This window comes from Schistocerca cancellata, chromosome 8, assembly GCF_023864275.1.
Source record: "Schistocerca cancellata isolate TAMUIC-IGC-003103 chromosome 8, iqSchCanc2.1, whole genome shotgun sequence".
Lineage (NCBI taxonomy): Eukaryota > Metazoa > Arthropoda > Insecta > Orthoptera > Acrididae > Schistocerca > Schistocerca cancellata.
Genome location: NC_064633.1, coordinates 192,134,359 through 192,151,079, shown reverse-complemented (window position 1 = coordinate 192,151,079; position 16,721 = coordinate 192,134,359). Strand labels below are relative to the sequence as shown.

Sequence of the window (16,721 nt, the reverse complement as noted above, 5' to 3'; positions counted from 1 at the left end):
AAGCAGGTAACCAGAGTTCACATTTCATAACTCCTGGAAGGCTTTTGTACATTCTGATACTATAATTTAATAAATGAGATGTAAATATACAGCATTCTTTTAGGTAAGTATGATGCGATTTTCATGTTAGCTACACTGTTTATTTTGCAAAACCTCAGTTTTGGTGAAAAAATGGTATTTGCATATTGACATGCCTATGAGGGCTACAGAAAATACCAACTGGTTTTATTTCATCATTCTATACAGGCAGATGTACTATGGAAATACCCAGTCATAATTCACCTTTTCAGTCACAGCTGCAAGAAAACATCAGTGACTGCAATCAGGTTCAACTGCCAGAGATAATCTTCAGAAGTATAAACATAAAATGAAAAACTTCCATCTCACATGTAAAAAGAAAAACTTGGTCAGCAGTACACTGCAAACAACATCCAGTGCCAAACTTGATATCAGTGGTTGAAGTTGACAGTCCACATACTTATTTTTGAGGAAGTGTTGATGTAAGCTTTGCCTTTATCAACTTGAGTTTTTCAAAACTCATTTCACCTCTAGCTACTGATATAGTTAGGAGTACTTATAAACTTATAAAAGTATTGGGAAATATGTCATTGCTTGTTGTAATATAAGATAATGAGCTTTGTGGAGAACTTTCAGCAGGAAGAATGGACACAAAGATCAAAACTTCATAGCTTAGTTCCTTCTCAGTTATGTCACATTCATGACTCTCTCTTAACACATTCTCAAGGACCACGCATGCAGCTTTGTTTTCCACCATCAGACATTTGCAGATGATCAGTATCATATAGAAACATAGACTCTTACTATCACTGTCTATAAGCTCAAATCGAGCAGGATTTGTACCTTACCCACTAAGGTCTCCTGACAGTTCTCTGTATTTTACTGTCTGGGGTGAGTGAAGTGAAGTGATACATTTGAAAGGCTGGAGCAGTAAACTGACTGGTCATGTCAAGATGTAGATATGATCGAGGGTTGTTGGAAAGAATTCATAATTCACAGCAGAGATGAATATCGTATTGCATCCAAACATGAGAATGACTGGTGAAGCACTTCACTTGCTTCAACAGGTACATGTACACAGTAAATCCTAACACATAACATTCTGAAGCAATATTGTATTTCTTGTTAGTAGGCCATGAATGTTCCAGTTATATGTACACTTAATCGTAAAGTTAAATTTGTATAAACTAGAAAATTACTTCATATTGAAGTCAGTTGTGGCTCATAACCACACATTTGTATTTACCACACAAACAACTTATTTGATTTGGAATAATTTTACCCTTCATAAGGTGTAGGCTTTCACGGCCAGTGTCATCATTAGTTAAAACTTCCGGGCTGAGAGACCGTGGTCGATCTGTAAAACTACTCCTTCCTGATGTATCGTTGCCTACTGCGGACAACGTCTTCTGAGTTGAGGTAATGACTGGTTGCTGGGCTTTGGAGGTCCCTTTTATATTTAGTGCATAGGGAGCACCACCATATGTCACGTGGGGGCCAACAGTAAGTCTCTCTTACTAACGTCATTATTCTAGATTGAAGGTAATCTGTTGTCACATCGTTGATGCAAAGTTGACCACCATATCTTGTCTAAATTTAACAGTCCTGATTTATATTAAAATTTTTGTGATGTTTCTGAATCTTAATAGCTTTTCTATAAAGAGAGCAATGGACAACTAAATTTTTGGATGTATCAGTAATTAAACTGGCAGATGGGAGTCTAGGGCATAAAGTGTATAGCAAAGATACACACACTCCCCATTACCTGCATAAGGATTTGAACTGTCATCCCAGGCAGAAGAAAGTGTCGTTAAAACATTGGTGGACAGAGCTAATAAGATCTGTGAGCCAGTTTATTTGCAAGATGAACTAAATCATTTGTGAATGGCTTTTAATTGAAATGGATATGCTGACAGTGAGACATATCAAGCACTTCATCCCAGAAGAAAAGTGTCTGATGACATTAAGCAACAACTACTGTAGGCTGGAAAAGTTTTTCTTCCATTTATTCACAATATTATGGACCATATTGGGAAACTTCTGGCCAAGTTTCAAGTTGAAACTATCTTTAGACCCACCAAGAAAGTTAGTGAGTGTTTAAGATTGGTGAAAGACACATGACACCCCTTAGGAACTCCTGGGATGTATAAAGTTTCGTGTAGCTGTGGGAAGGTTTATATTGGAAGAATGATAAGAAGTGTCAATACCTGCTTAACAGAACACGAAAGGAACTGTTGACTAGGACATACCGACAAATCAGTTGTAGTGGAATATCTTTTTAAAGACAGTGATCATGAAATAAAATTTAGTGAGACGAGCATGCTAGGCAGGACATTTTGTTATTATGCATATATGTATAGGGGAGCTATAGAGCTTTAGAAACACCACAATAATTTTAATAGAAAAGAGGAAGGCTTAGAGTTAGACAAGAAATGGCAGCTGACTTTGCACCGACGGTGTGACAATCAATTACCTTCAGTCGAGAATAATGACATTAATCAAAGATAAACTTACAGTCAGCACCACGTGATGTATGGTGGTGCCCTGTATGCAATCTATATAAACAGGATCTCCACGGCCTGGCAGCCAGTCGTTGACTCACCCCGGAAGATGTTGGTCACAGTTTGCAACAAAATGTCAGGAAGTAGTAGTTTTACAGATCGAACACAGCCTCTCAGTTCAGAAGTTTTAATTAATGGATTTTACTTCTATTATTGTATATTTTTGCGCTTGTTAGTTTTCATTTCTAATTATGACAGACCTTGTAGACAAATTTCCTCTCAGGTTTATGTTCCAAATGACCACTTGCATTGCTTCTGCCTTAAACCAGCCCTGCATAAGCTATATGTATACTAGAGCAGGCTCACAAGTGTCCCACTCCTTTCCTATGTCTCCTTCCCAGTTGTCTACTTCCCTTTCCCCTGCCCTTCACATTCCTCTCTGACCCCACCCAATATGATTCCTCACCCTACACGGCTGCAGTGCTGAGACAATGTTGAAATGCATGTTTGTGCTATTTTTGTCAGTCTGTTAGTTCAGATGGAAGACACTGTCTGGAAGCTTAGCAGTGATTTCAGTTTTGTTTATGGGTTTTTCGGCTGCTTAATGCTTCAACTTTATTATGGGTGGTTATTGTAACTCATTCCATTTCAAGAAGTAGCTACAGTCATTTTTGCAAAGCATCACCCAGTTTGTCATATGTTGGGGAGCACAATTAAGTTGAAATGTATGTGAAAACAGACATTTTTGTTGTGTGTTTGGATAGACCGATACTCCGCACATAGAGGAGACACATTTAAAAGTGGACTAAGCTATTACACAAAGTTCTCTATCAAATTTAGAAAAACTTGGGCACATGCATGCACGATGGCCACTACTGTCACCTGGTGCTGTGGCCTGACTTCATTGAGTAGTGATGTCGACTGCGATGTGAAGTGGGGATACAAAACAGGCATGGAGCAGGGACTGGGAGGGCTGGCAGGGTAGGGGTGGCAGAAGATGCTATAGCTCTGTCTTCTGTGGGACTGTGCAGGAACGTGGCAGGGGCAGGATGGTGGCTTGCAGGTCCATCAATGGATACTGTGCGGCAGAGGAGGGGGAGGGGGTAGAGGAGAGAAGTAGAGAAAGGGAAAGGAATATACAGGTACGCTGGAGCCATAGAACACGCGTGGGAGACTGGAATAGGAGTAAGGAAGGGTGTAAGACAGGTGGAGTACAGGGACTAGGTAAGGTTGATGCTAGGAAGGTTACGGGAATAAATAATGTTGTAGGGAGAGTTCCCAGCTGTGGTATTTAGAAAGGCTTGTGTCATTGAGAAGAACCTAGAGGGCAAAGGGCTAGAAGCACAGTCCTCAAAGTTGAACAGTCCATGTTGTGCAGCCTGCTCGACAACATGTCTTCTCTTGGCCACAGTTTGACAGAGACCGTTCATGCAGACTGGCAGCTTGTTAGTGATAATATCCACATAGAATCCATAGGATACATCCTCCCACTACGACCTACTACAATCCTGTCATAGGCATTTTGTACCGCATCAAAGGCAGTACCAACTGTGAAGAAAGCAATGCAGTCACCAAGATAGGTGCTACCTCTGTGCATCTTAGCTTTGCATACTTGTAAAAGTGTGTGTGTGTGTGTGTGTGTGTGTGTGTGTGTGTGACTTAAGTTTCAAAAGTTTGTAGAGAAGCATTCTGCAGCAAGACTGTGGCATTCCTTAGCAACAGACCACGCAGTTTTCAAAAACCTATTTCTGTATAGTGGAATGTTTCATCATCATTAAATGAGGCCTTACAAGTTTATAAACTATAAGAAGTCACCAGTCAATGTCTCCTATGATCTATCCAAGGTAATTGATTTTGAATATCGGCAGATACTCTTAGAAAAGACCTACCATTATGAAATCGTAGGACCTGCTGGTAATAGTTGAAATCGTACCCTCAAGACAGAAAGCAAATGATGGTTCTTGATGTCTCAGATAGGCACTGTGGTGGTCAGTATATCATCAACTAACATTGTCTGATGTCAGTGACATACTCAAAGAATTATATCCTGATTCACTATTAACTACGTCTTGATAACTCTTTGAAACTGAAGTGGTTTTAGACATGTCAAAAAACATTTAAAAGAAAACAGAAGACGTAGGTGCTTCAGATAAGAAACAGTTGGCAGAACAGATACTCTCTTCCAAATTCCTGGGTATTCACTGTGAACTGAGGTAATAATTTCCTCTTGCCAGTTAGCAAGCTGTCGGAGGCAATATTTGCTTTAAGAACTATCTTCTGGTTTGAAGACTCGCTCTCTGTCAATATAGTGCACCTTCATCTTTCATCCAGTAAAGTGTTATGGTATAATATTCTGAGTACTACATCGGTTTGAAAGAGAGATCTAACAGTTTTTGAAAGAGCAGTTATGTGAGAAGTTCTCCTGTGTGTCAGTACATTTGTTCCATGATGTCTGTGGTCGTAAACAACACTGCACATTATGAGAGAAATTATTTGCCATGATCATAGTACTAAAAAGCAGGCAACTCTCCAGTGTGAAATTAATGGTTTGTTTGATCAAAAGGTATGCAGTTTTAAAATCTTTGACATACTGCCTAGCAGTATGAAATGCATAAGAGGCAATGATCTGCATTGAAATGTGACTTAGGGAAATCCTTTACCTATTTTCATTGTACTATGTAGATGAATACTTTCATGGAAGTAAAATCTAGTAAGGCAATTTCTCTTCGTGTAAACACAGGATTAAGAGATAAATGTTATTACTCAGTGTTTGATGTCAAAATGCTATAAAGGAAAATTCTGGTAATCACTTTCATATCTTGAATAATTCATAATATAATACTGTATTAGTTCTTACCATAACTTTGTAATTGCTTGTATCTTCAGTGTTAAATTTTAGTGGAGAAACAGTGTAACTCAGGTTTGTATTTAAAGTTTAGTCGCGTGATTGTTATTGATATTGTGAGTTGGTGTTACAACTACCACATTTTTGTGCCATGTATTCACTTGTTCCATATCTCAGTGACTTGCTTGTATTCAAGGATTGGTGAAGTAGATATACTACAAATAAACATATTAACAATTGTCTTGTAGTTTATTAGGTATAGTATGAGGGGCATTTGAAAAGTCCATGTGTGGGGTAAACCTTTTTTATTTTTCGACATAATCTCCGTTTAGACTTATGCACTTCATCCAATGCTGTTCTAATTTGTTGATCCCTTCCAAATAATAGGAATTGTCCAAGTCTGCAAAATAGCTATTAGTTGCTGCAGTCACCTCCTCGTTTGAATAAATTCTTTGTCCCACCAGCCATTTCTTCAAATTGGGGAACAAAAAGTAGTCCAAGGGAGCCAAGTCTGGAGAATAGGGGGGATGTGAAACGAGTTGGAATCCTATTTCCATCAATTTTGTGACCACAACTCCTGAGGTTTGTGCTGGTGCATTGTCGTGATGGAAAAGTACTTTTTTGCAGTCCAATTGCCGGCAGTTTTCACACAGTGAATAATATGCACCTGTAATAGTTTTACCCTTTTCCAGATAATCAGTGAGGATTATCCCTTGCGAATCCCAAAAGACAAAACCATAACCTTTCCTGCCGAAGGAATGGTCTTCACCTTTCTTGGTGCAGATTCTCCCTTGGTAACCCATTGTTTAGATTGTTGTTTGGTCTCAGGGGTATAGTAATGTATCAATGTTTCATCTACAGTGACAAAATGACACTTAAAGTCTTGCGGATTCTTCCTGAACAGCTGCAAATCATCCTTGCAACACTTCACACAATTCCGTTTTCGGTCAAACGTGTGCAGTCGCGGAACCCGCCTTGTTCTGTCTTGCGGATAGCTTTCTCATGTTCAAATGTTTATGCGAAATATTATGTACCCGTTCATTTGAGATGCCCACAGCACTAGCAATCTTGCGCACCTTAACTGTTCTGTTATCCATCACCATATCATGGATTTTATCAATGATTTCTGGATTTGTAACCTCCACAGGGCGTCCAGAACGTTCAACATCACTTGTGCCCATATGGCCACTCTGAAAATTTTGAAACCACCTATAAACTCTTCTAATCGAAGATGCAGAGTCACCGTAATGTTTCTCAAGCTTCTCTTTAGTCTTCTGAGGTGTTTTGCCTTTCATAAAGTAATGTTTAATCACCACACAAAATTCTTCTTCATCTGTTTTTTACAATCATTCGACTTCCTTGATTCACAAAAATGCCAAACACAAAGAAATAGACCATTATGGCTGAAACTTGGTGTGCGTTCTTTCCAAAGATGCTACTAACTAAACATGACCTTGATATGTGCCGATGGTGCCATCCCTTGGACTTTGCATGGACTTTTCATGGACTTTTCAAACGCCCCTCGTTTGTGTATCTATATTAACAAATATATGATTATAGAATATTTTTACAGTATTATTGTCAGTAATAATGGCTTGCAGATACATGACCATTGATGTTTTCTATTAAAAACAGGAAATAACGTTTCTCATCTGAAAATTAACATCAGATGTAAACTGATTTCCTCCACTCACATCAATATGCACACTTAAATGTAAGAATGTTAATATGAATACTTGTGAACGCTATTTACACCTTGCCTGTGAAGGGCACATACTTTGTCAAAGATATGCATTCTGAAGGTGAGATGTGGTCAGTAGCACTCTTTGTACCAAAATGTTTTCTTTTCAATATAGATGCAGAGCCTGAGGCGCAGATTACAGGAACAAGATAAAGAGATAAAAATGTTAGAGATGACAAACAAGGAATTAGCATCAGAAAAATTACATCTTCAGACAAAAATAGATGCTCTTCAGACACGCAGATCGCTAACGCCAACCCAATCTCCTGGATCTCCTACAAACGGGATCTCTGTTCAGGTTTTAGTTTCCATACTTCTTTTTTCTACCAAAATTCACTGAAATCTAGGTATTTGCACCACCTGCGGTAAAAACTGAGACGATACAATGGTTGTCCTTTAAGTTAAATGTTTTTATTTTTCAGTACACCTTCTGGTGTCATAAGTTTTCTAAGTGATGCAAGTACGTTGATTTACATACAGTTTGTCTTGGAAATATTTTGTGGTAATGGAATTAATCTTGAATCTATTGTTTATTCATAAAATACTAGTTCTTTGTCCACTATAAGTTTGTTAATACCCCTAAAATGAAAATACATTTATACTTTTTGACACATTTCACAGCCTTGTGGATCATTTCACACCTTATATAAAAAATAAATTGTTCTAGATTTGTACTGAATATTTAATAGAGGTAGCTGAATATATTCTTAGGACAGATATTTTAATAGTGATTTGCTGTATGTGTAACATCTCCCTTGCAGAAATTTAAGATATGAAAACCTGTAGGATTCTTACAAATGTGATGGAATGATTGGCACGCAAAATTAAATGCGATATCGGCCAAGTGCACCTATCATGAAACAGAATCTTCAGAGACCGAGAGGGTTCCAAACAAACATATTAGCTGCATGAAGCAACCCTCAAAAATACTTCAGTTTGTGATCAGCACTGGATAACATAAACAGTAGTTCTTTCTAGCTTTTCTGCTAGTAGTATACGTCAGAGTAAATGACTGATACTCTCCAATCAGTGATGCTGCTGTTTTTCTAGTTGTACTAAGTAGCTGCTGTTTGCTTACTAGGACATAATGCTTAAATCATGCATTCATGTACATGTGTGCTTCATCCCTTTCCTCCACCCATATCAATATGCACACACAAATGTAAGAATATTGATATGAATGCTATTTAGCTTTCTCTCTGTGGTGCCACATTTCATTGTGTGTATTGTAGTGTAGGGCATTAGCAAACACGTGAGTCCTGTATTGTGGATAATCATATTATTTATAGATTGAGTAATAAAGTAGATTGTTAATTATTTTCAAAAATCTGTAGGTACACAATTTTGCTAACTTTTATTCACTAGTGACTTGTTAAAGATTTTTGGATTAGAGTAAAAATATTGCATTATGAAATTTCACAAGAATGTGAATACTGATTGAAGTTATTTTTACATCTTCTTAAAAATATTTTTATATATTGTCTGCTGCTAATTCTATTATTGAATTCACTTGCTCCTGACTTTTAATGATCAGCAAGAAATAAGATTTTGAATGTTAATGTACTGGGAGATGAATGTAAAAATTTAAATGGATCAGAAAGAGTAGTGTGCCAGTTAGAAACATTGAAGACACTTCTCCCACTTCCTCTTTCATTCCGAATTTTCACACACACACACACACACACACACACACACACACACACACACACACACACACACACACAGTCTCCACAACAACTGGGCATTGAGGCTATTTGAGAATTTGTGGAAGGAATTTATCGCAACTTCAAGTATTGCAGATACGTTGAATCATACGTGAAGGTGCTCCACCACTGGAATTCCAGGAAGTACTCTTGTTGAGTTCCATAGACACTAAAGGAAGAAAAGAAAGCTGCATAGATTGAAATTTCACACACACATTATATAAAGTACATGATGGAATTAATTGAATATTTATACTAGTGGACTGAAAATGAAAGAATTTCATGGAATGTTTTGATTTTATAAATTTTTTGGTGTAAATTATAATTTTTTCAATAAAGAAATTTAAAAAGACTAATTAATTATTAGGAGAATTTTTTTTAAAAAAGTGTAGCTTCTATGCATTTATTTATTTTTGTCATATTTTGTTTGTGTTAAAAATTAAGTACCAATCATCTCTTCATGACCTTTATGATCCTATCAGTCTTCTATCTGATGTTGCTGTATTATTATTAAGAATAATATTTTTATGTTAATTCAATGTAAATACTCTAAATTGGCATAGTCTCACAAATAATGTATTTCAGTAGACGTGCTCTGTCAGAACCTTTTTAAAATATCTTCTTTCTTTATCCATGTTCATGGTTTTATTTTTATTGTATCCTTATTTGTTTTATGGTTACTGGAAACTGCCTGACTGAGACATTTTTTTCCACCTACTGCAAAAAGCTACAACCCTTCTGTTCTTTATTACATCTGCAGACTGCTGTGAAACGTCTAGAACATGAAAGAGACTGTGCTAAAGATGATGTAAGACGGTTGCAAGAGGAGAGAGATGCTTTGAGAGAGAGATTAAAGGTATGGTAATAAGCAGTTATTCCATAGCTCTTTTAGTAAAGAACATTTAAATTGACTTTCGAGGCTTCCCCATTGGATCTGTTGCTAATACGCTTCTCAGGTTTGCTGCTTGCTGCCAGATAACAATGTACAAGACCCCCAATATTTCATTGAAACAACTGTTCAACATCTTTAGCTAGTGATAATTGTGCACCAGCATCAAAATTTATCAGACCAAGAGCAGAAATTATGCATGCACAAGGAGGCACTCACAACTGACTGAATGGAAGCAGCACTTAATGCCCCCTATCAGGAGCTGAAGAGAGGCACATGCCATGTGCAGTGAGAAATGACTGTGCTGCTGAAACTCCAGTGGTTAAAAGCTGAATTAACTATGCAATGCGCTGTATAGGATGATAAATTGGGGGGTTCGTGTTTCCCATGTTTAAGTTTAATGGCAGCCAGTGCTAGAATCCAGGCAGTGCTTAGTTGAAACCCTGCATCCCTATTTATAGGACTGTCTGCCATACAGATATATATGGTCTCATTCAAAACACTGTCTTAGAATGACAACGCTGAGGATAAAACTCGTTTTCATGTAAAATATGGGATGCTCTATGTTCAGCCAGTGCTCTGCTCATGTAGATATAGACATGTATGAGATTCTGTACAGTATAGCGTTCTTGCTCTGTGTGACTCGTCTGCCCAGTATAATATTCTCCACACTGGCCAAGATAGTCCTTGACTGAATGTAACAAATTCCTCAATTTTGCTGCTGGTTGAAAAATCCACTTACTGTTGTGTCCATCAAGAATTCTTTCCATTATTGAACATATGCCACAAAAACAAGGCCATTGCAATCAAGTCCCATTGGCTCACTGTCAGTAAAAGACCAATGAAGAATTTCACTGAAATTGTTGAGGAAGCATTTTGAAGTGTAACTCTTACAATTTTCCACAAGATGTCAAGGACAATATGGAGAAACAGAGATTTCTGGGTAAGACACAGTGATGCATATACAGATACATTGTATACATAGTTCTTATATGTAAATACTCTAGTATACAGTAAGCTGTTTTGAGCTAGGGGAACAGCACTTCTGACACTGTAAAAGTGAATGTAATTCAATGAACAGTTTTTTAGAAAGCCTGGATTACTCCTTATATGGGATTTTAAAAAGTTTTTCATTCAGTTTCAGTGAATTCTGTACTAAAAGTCTCTTAAAAACAAGGCATGGTTTCTACTTTTGTTAGTATACTGATGAATATGTACATTAATTCTGCAGGATCCATTAGTATTCATCAAGGTAGTGGGTACTTCAGAGTTGAAAGAGGAGTTAGGAATCGAGATCCCATAACATTAATGCTGTCTTCGGAGGTCCTAGGTGAAATATTTGGATAGCTAAACACAAAAATGAACAACATATATTAATAATGAAAAGAAAATATAGACTGCTGCTTATTGTAAGAATGTCACAGTAAGTTGCAGACAGGCACAATTAAGATACCTACACAGTAGCTTTTGGCCACAGCCTTTGTTGGAAATAGAAAGAGAAACACACCATTCATTTCACACAAGCAAGCACATCTCGTGCCCACATGACCACCAACTCTGGCGGTACATATCTGAACCTCTTTAGTGGTGTTTACAACAGTGCAATGTTTGGTTCTAGTGCAAGTAAACTTGGACATTTTGTGGAAAACAATAATAGAGCAAATTATGAAGTAAGTCTGAAAATGAATCATAATAAGACTTGCTTAATGCAAAATAAAGATAGGAGAAAAAGGAAGTTAAACAAATTAATAATTAAGTCATAGAACCAGCTGACGAGTAATCTTATCTAGTGCAGATGTGAACACAGGCGTGATGGGCACAAAATAAATAGACAAGCAAAAAAGGCCTGGCATGATTTTGCTCAGCTAGTAAAAACGGCCTGGCATGCTTTTGCTCAACTAAATAGGGTTTTCAGAACCAAACTTACGATGTGTGTGAAGATGTCTTGTGCAAGAGATACTTTTATCCAAGTGAGGTGTATCTCCCTGACTGGTTATTAACACAAAGCAAAATAAGTAATGGGACCATGAGGGACACAGAATGATGCCTATTGTAATGTACGTTTTTCAAGAGACTTATTATACAGGGTGTGGCAAATAAATGGCCCAGAGAACAGAGTTCCTAGGTACAAAGAGACACAGCATAATAAAGGAAATACAGTACTTACCTGACTTAAATGTTGAAAGTCACCACCATTCATCTCTTGGTACTTACAGGCTCTGGTTAGCAAGCTGCTGAAGGCGTATTGAAGCTGGACTGCTGGAATTGCTGCAGTCTCATCTGAAATATTCCGCTGCAGTTCCTGAAGGGTATGAGGGTTGTTGTGATACACCTTAGACTCAAGGGCTTGCACATGAAGTACTCACACACTGACAGATCAGGTGACCTAGGTGATCAACATGGGCGGCAACCTTAGTGACCTCTTCTAACAACTCTGTTAGGCATGAAGGGTGTGTAAATGTGCTCGAAGGTTCGGCCAGCTGTATGGGCAGTTGCTCCGTCCTGTTGGAAGTAACTGCAGGTCTTTTCCTCCTCCATTAATGCAACCATTAATCCAATGATTTTCACTCATCCAGGCCACTTTTATGTGCCCCACCCTGTAGAATCAGTATTTTCATGAGGTAAGTTGCAGAAGATCCCAACTTCCCAACTGATGGTGGTTCAACATTGTGAAATGCGATTATGTACTCAGAGAAGGTATGCAGTTTGTCCAAAAGTTGGCTGAAATGCAAAATGCGAACGAGTGTTGTCTGGAAAAAATACCAACTGGTGAAGGGACTTGGGTTGTGCATACAAACCTACCACAAAATGACAAAGTGCCGAAATAAACATGACTGGTCAATGCCAATGTGATGCACGAGGTGAACAACATCCCAAAAAGAGACTTTTAGAACAGTTTCACATGGTTGCAGGAACATTCTGTGTGTTATACTCAAGTAGAGGGAGGCTATGTAGAACACCAAAGCATTAAGCCACCATCTTAACTTTTCCTGTGTATATTTTTTATTACTCAAGTCTCAAAACTTTTTGTACTGATGGGATATAAATGTCTCTTGACTAAATGCTCCATTAGTGCATCTGTGGGTGTTGTAAACTGCCTTACAGCAAAAGTGAATCATTCTGAAGGGGAGCAGGAAACATAATGACCCTTCATTGGTTTAGAGGGTGTGGTTATTATTTCAGTGAATACAAAATTGAGTAAAATTTACAAAGAACTAGGCAGTGTGAGATTACTTTTTACTGTGATGTTACGCACTATTTTTCTTGGATGTATGCACTGACTTGGTTGCCTCTCCTGAGGAAAGCTGGCCCACAACAGTCGTAACTGGTCCTTCATATTCTGGGTACTGGCACTGGGACGGGTTTGACAACCTATCCAGTCCTACACGTTTTTGATCTTGTGGATCTTTCTGGCTGCAGGAGTATCTCTACACCATGCAGAACAGTTCATACAGACATTTGCCATGTGTGGACAGTCATCATCCTGTTGAAAAATGGCACCACAATACTATGCAGGGGACGGTAATTCCCTAGTCTGGCTGCAGCTAGTCCCTGATCAATGTTGCAGGGTGACACACAATGGTGCAGGAGTACATTACTTGTTCTTGGTGGTTGTCAGACAGGGCAAATCAAACCTTGATGATGAGTATTCCCATGCAGCCCATCATTTGGGCATTGCACGATTTAATCAGGCAGCCAGAGGGAGACATGTAGTGATGCCCCTTTCAGTAACACTGTCTCACATGAGTATGTGGCATCTCCATGTCCTTCACAGTTATTATATGATGTCTTATGCTGCTCACATCTGTCACGTAGTGTACCAAGCCTGGTAACAAAACAAACATGAACAACACTAATATTCTGTGGTGGCTGTTATATGTGTCGTGCAGAATTGCAGCTGTAGGCATTCGCATAGCTGCTGATAGTGTGTACATGTAAGAAATTACACTACATATGGCCATGTCTTCTGGGTGCTTCATTTTTTGTCAGGCAGTGTATTTACATATATGATATTTTCATATGTACTACAGTACCATAGAGGGTAATGAAAGTTTTGAAGAGGCTAACTACCACTGAATTTCCCAATACCAGACATTCTCCATTATCAATATCTTCAACATTCTAGTGGCTTTAGTTTCCAGTAATGTGTATAATGCTGAAAATTTAAGAATGATATGCAGTGAAGTTTAGTGTAAACCAAACTGGGCTGATTCTGAGTCACTTTTGCTTTGTAGAGATTGTAATGGGCTTGCATCTTTCCACTAAACCAAACCATTTCAAAATGCAGTGGAGAGGTGTGAACATTTCATCATGAACACTTGTTCGTCACTAACTGTGAACTGATCATTGGTTCTGAAGATAATGATGTGGAGACATTTAAATAATATTACTGTAAATGGATTTTATGATTTCCTTTAGAAAAGGATGAGAAGGCGGTTGTAGTGTCATGTGTATTCAAGGAAAGGAGATTTATTTTGCGTGATTATCTTACTAATAATTATTTGCCATGTATGTCTTATCAGTTAGATTTCCTGAGAAATTTATCATTAGTCATGTGCACATGAGCATTACAATTTTGATTTTTTCAGCTAAGCACAGAGACACAGGTCACTGAACATGCTCGGTTGGAGAAAGCTGTAATGGACAGTGAGGACCGTGTGAGGCGTCTAGAGGCTGAACGGCGTAGTCTGATCTCTCAGTTAGGAGAAGTCAAGGCCCAAGTTCTTACTCTGAGGGACGAGGCAGATTCAAATCGTACGAAGTTGCGTCAAGCACAAACTGAATTGACACAACAACAGGCATTGTATAACCAGACCAGGTTAGTGAAATCATGAGTATTTTTGTTTTTGTGAAAAATAATATATTCTTTTGTCTCGGTTGTAGTGGTTTAAGAAAGGAAAGGAAACCAAAGCTGAATCCTCAGGAGATTTCAGTTTTAGCTACCCAGGAGACAGATAATTTTACTTGGTTTCCACAGGTATCAACCTTGCCAGTCATGAAAGCTTACATTCAATCATTCTGAGAATACTCATACATTGTATTATGTACACTGTAAATAGACTGGATATATTTCCCATGCCGAGATAACTGTAGTTGCAGTGGAATGTTTCATGGCTTATTTTACTACTTGAGGTGATAGGAATGAGGTGTTGAAACAGACCAGTAATCAATCTGCAGCTCTCGTATTTTGCTGGACGTTCCAATTGTCTTAAGTTTTCTGTCAGTTGCCATACAATATCAATGGTGGAAAGATCTTGCTATGCAGTGCCCTTGAACTGTGAACCAGCTTATCCACAGTGGACTTCAATCTGCAGCATTGATGATTCTGAAAGAGACCTTTTCTTCTATCTAGTGAAATAAAACACTCAGAGAAGTTGAACTTGGTGTATTTTCTCTAACATACAAAGCTAACTCCTTGGAATTGATCCACTACCTAGGCGTAAAATTCCAGCTAGATGTCTGCACGAGTGGATCTCACGAGAGACCCTGAATAATTTTTACAGTGATACCTGAACATCTGTTGTTTTCTTGGTGATGATTTCTGTGACATCATGGAGGAAACATGAGCCCCATTCCCTTCACTCCTGGTCCCATGGAACAAACTACTTCGCCCAGCAGGTAGAAGTGCCAGTCCGCTGCACAAGTCGCCGATAGCGCAGGATTGGTACAACTCTGATCTGTACAAACCATCAGATACCTCCCTTAATGGGGGTGCTTCCTAATTACTACCTACCTTAAGCTAAGAACATCTTTCATCCGCCAATGGGTATCAAGCACATGGAACTTTCGTACTACAAATGACATGTTACATCTCAACAGTGAATCTCACATTGCTTGTTTCAAGATAGCTAATATGTTGATTTTATTGCCGATTCTGGGTCCTTTGTTGCTTGAAGTTGGGTTTGCAGTTACTGAAACTGAAAGATGTTCACTGCTTGACTCACGGTTTTGTTATGCCAAAGATAAGGAGACACGTAAAGCATTTCTTTCTGATCCAGTAACATTGCTTTCTGTGTATACTATCATCAGTGAGGACCTCCAGGAATGTGGAAGAGGGATAATAAACTGCCTTTTTCCCATCAAAAGGAGAATTCTGTTGCGATAAGTGCAAAATAAGGGAGCATAATGACTGGCCCATACCTTAAGGTGGTGAAATCCCAGAACTGCTGATAGGTAATTCATAAGTGAAAATAAAAAAAATTAAAAAACTTGTCCTTCTCTTCAGCACTGCTAATTCCTCCCCCTCATTGAGGTAAGTGGGATAGGTTTGAGAAGGTTGCATAGGAATGTCACATCACTCAGACCCCAGGTATTGAAGGACATAGATTTTGCAAGGACGAGAGGAGACAAAAATTAATGGGATGGTGTGAGAGTAAAGGGATCAGAGATGGTAAACTGATAAGCACTGTACCAGCTCCAGTCCCGAGATGATAGGAGGACAGAGTGAGAGTAAAGATGGATTGAGAGGAAGAGAAATGAGGAGCACATCTTATTCCATTCAGCATGAAAACAAATTCTCTATATGCGTCCCTAAATTGCCGAATTAAATCGTCCAGATTTGGCTTATAATACCAAAGCTCTTCTAATACAATAACAGCTGCAGAATAATTTATTTTATTTCCATAAAACATGATAGCTAATTCATCAATCTTCTGTTGGTTGGTAGGAACAAGGAAGGCGAGGCGCAGGTCGTCCGGGTAATTTCTGATATGGTCCCAGTTGGCATAAAAAAACTCCAACGCAGACATTAGCAGTAAAGAATAACCTTTATTCAGAATGTAACAGTACCTTTCCGTTTACAAAATGTCATATAAACTCTATTTCTTACAACATACGTTACATATTTCACCTCACTTTGCACTACATCATTTTTGGCAGGTTCATCACCGGCAATTTGAAGACCAATATAAAAAGGATTAGACCCTTGAAACAAACGATTGAAGTATATTTATTAGAAAAAAATGTAAATTCATCTGTAATGTCATAGTGTCGTAGTTTTGCAAAGTTCTTCTCTGTTTCATCA

The 16,721-nt window shown here is 38.3% G+C and overlaps 1 protein-coding gene across 1 annotated transcript in view; it reads left to right on the top strand.

The window, feature by feature from the left end:
• Positions 1-16,721, top strand: part of LOC126094905 (centrosomal protein of 135 kDa) — a 402,349-nt gene that overhangs the window by 122,853 nt on the left and 262,775 nt on the right. Inside the window, exons 12-14 of the mRNA XM_049909544.1 lie at positions 7,221-7,403; positions 9,569-9,664; positions 14,287-14,516. Coding sequence (XP_049765501.1) covers positions 7,221-7,403; positions 9,569-9,664; positions 14,287-14,516 — 509 coding nt within the window. The remainder of the gene's footprint in view (positions 1-7,220; positions 7,404-9,568; positions 9,665-14,286; positions 14,517-16,721) is intronic.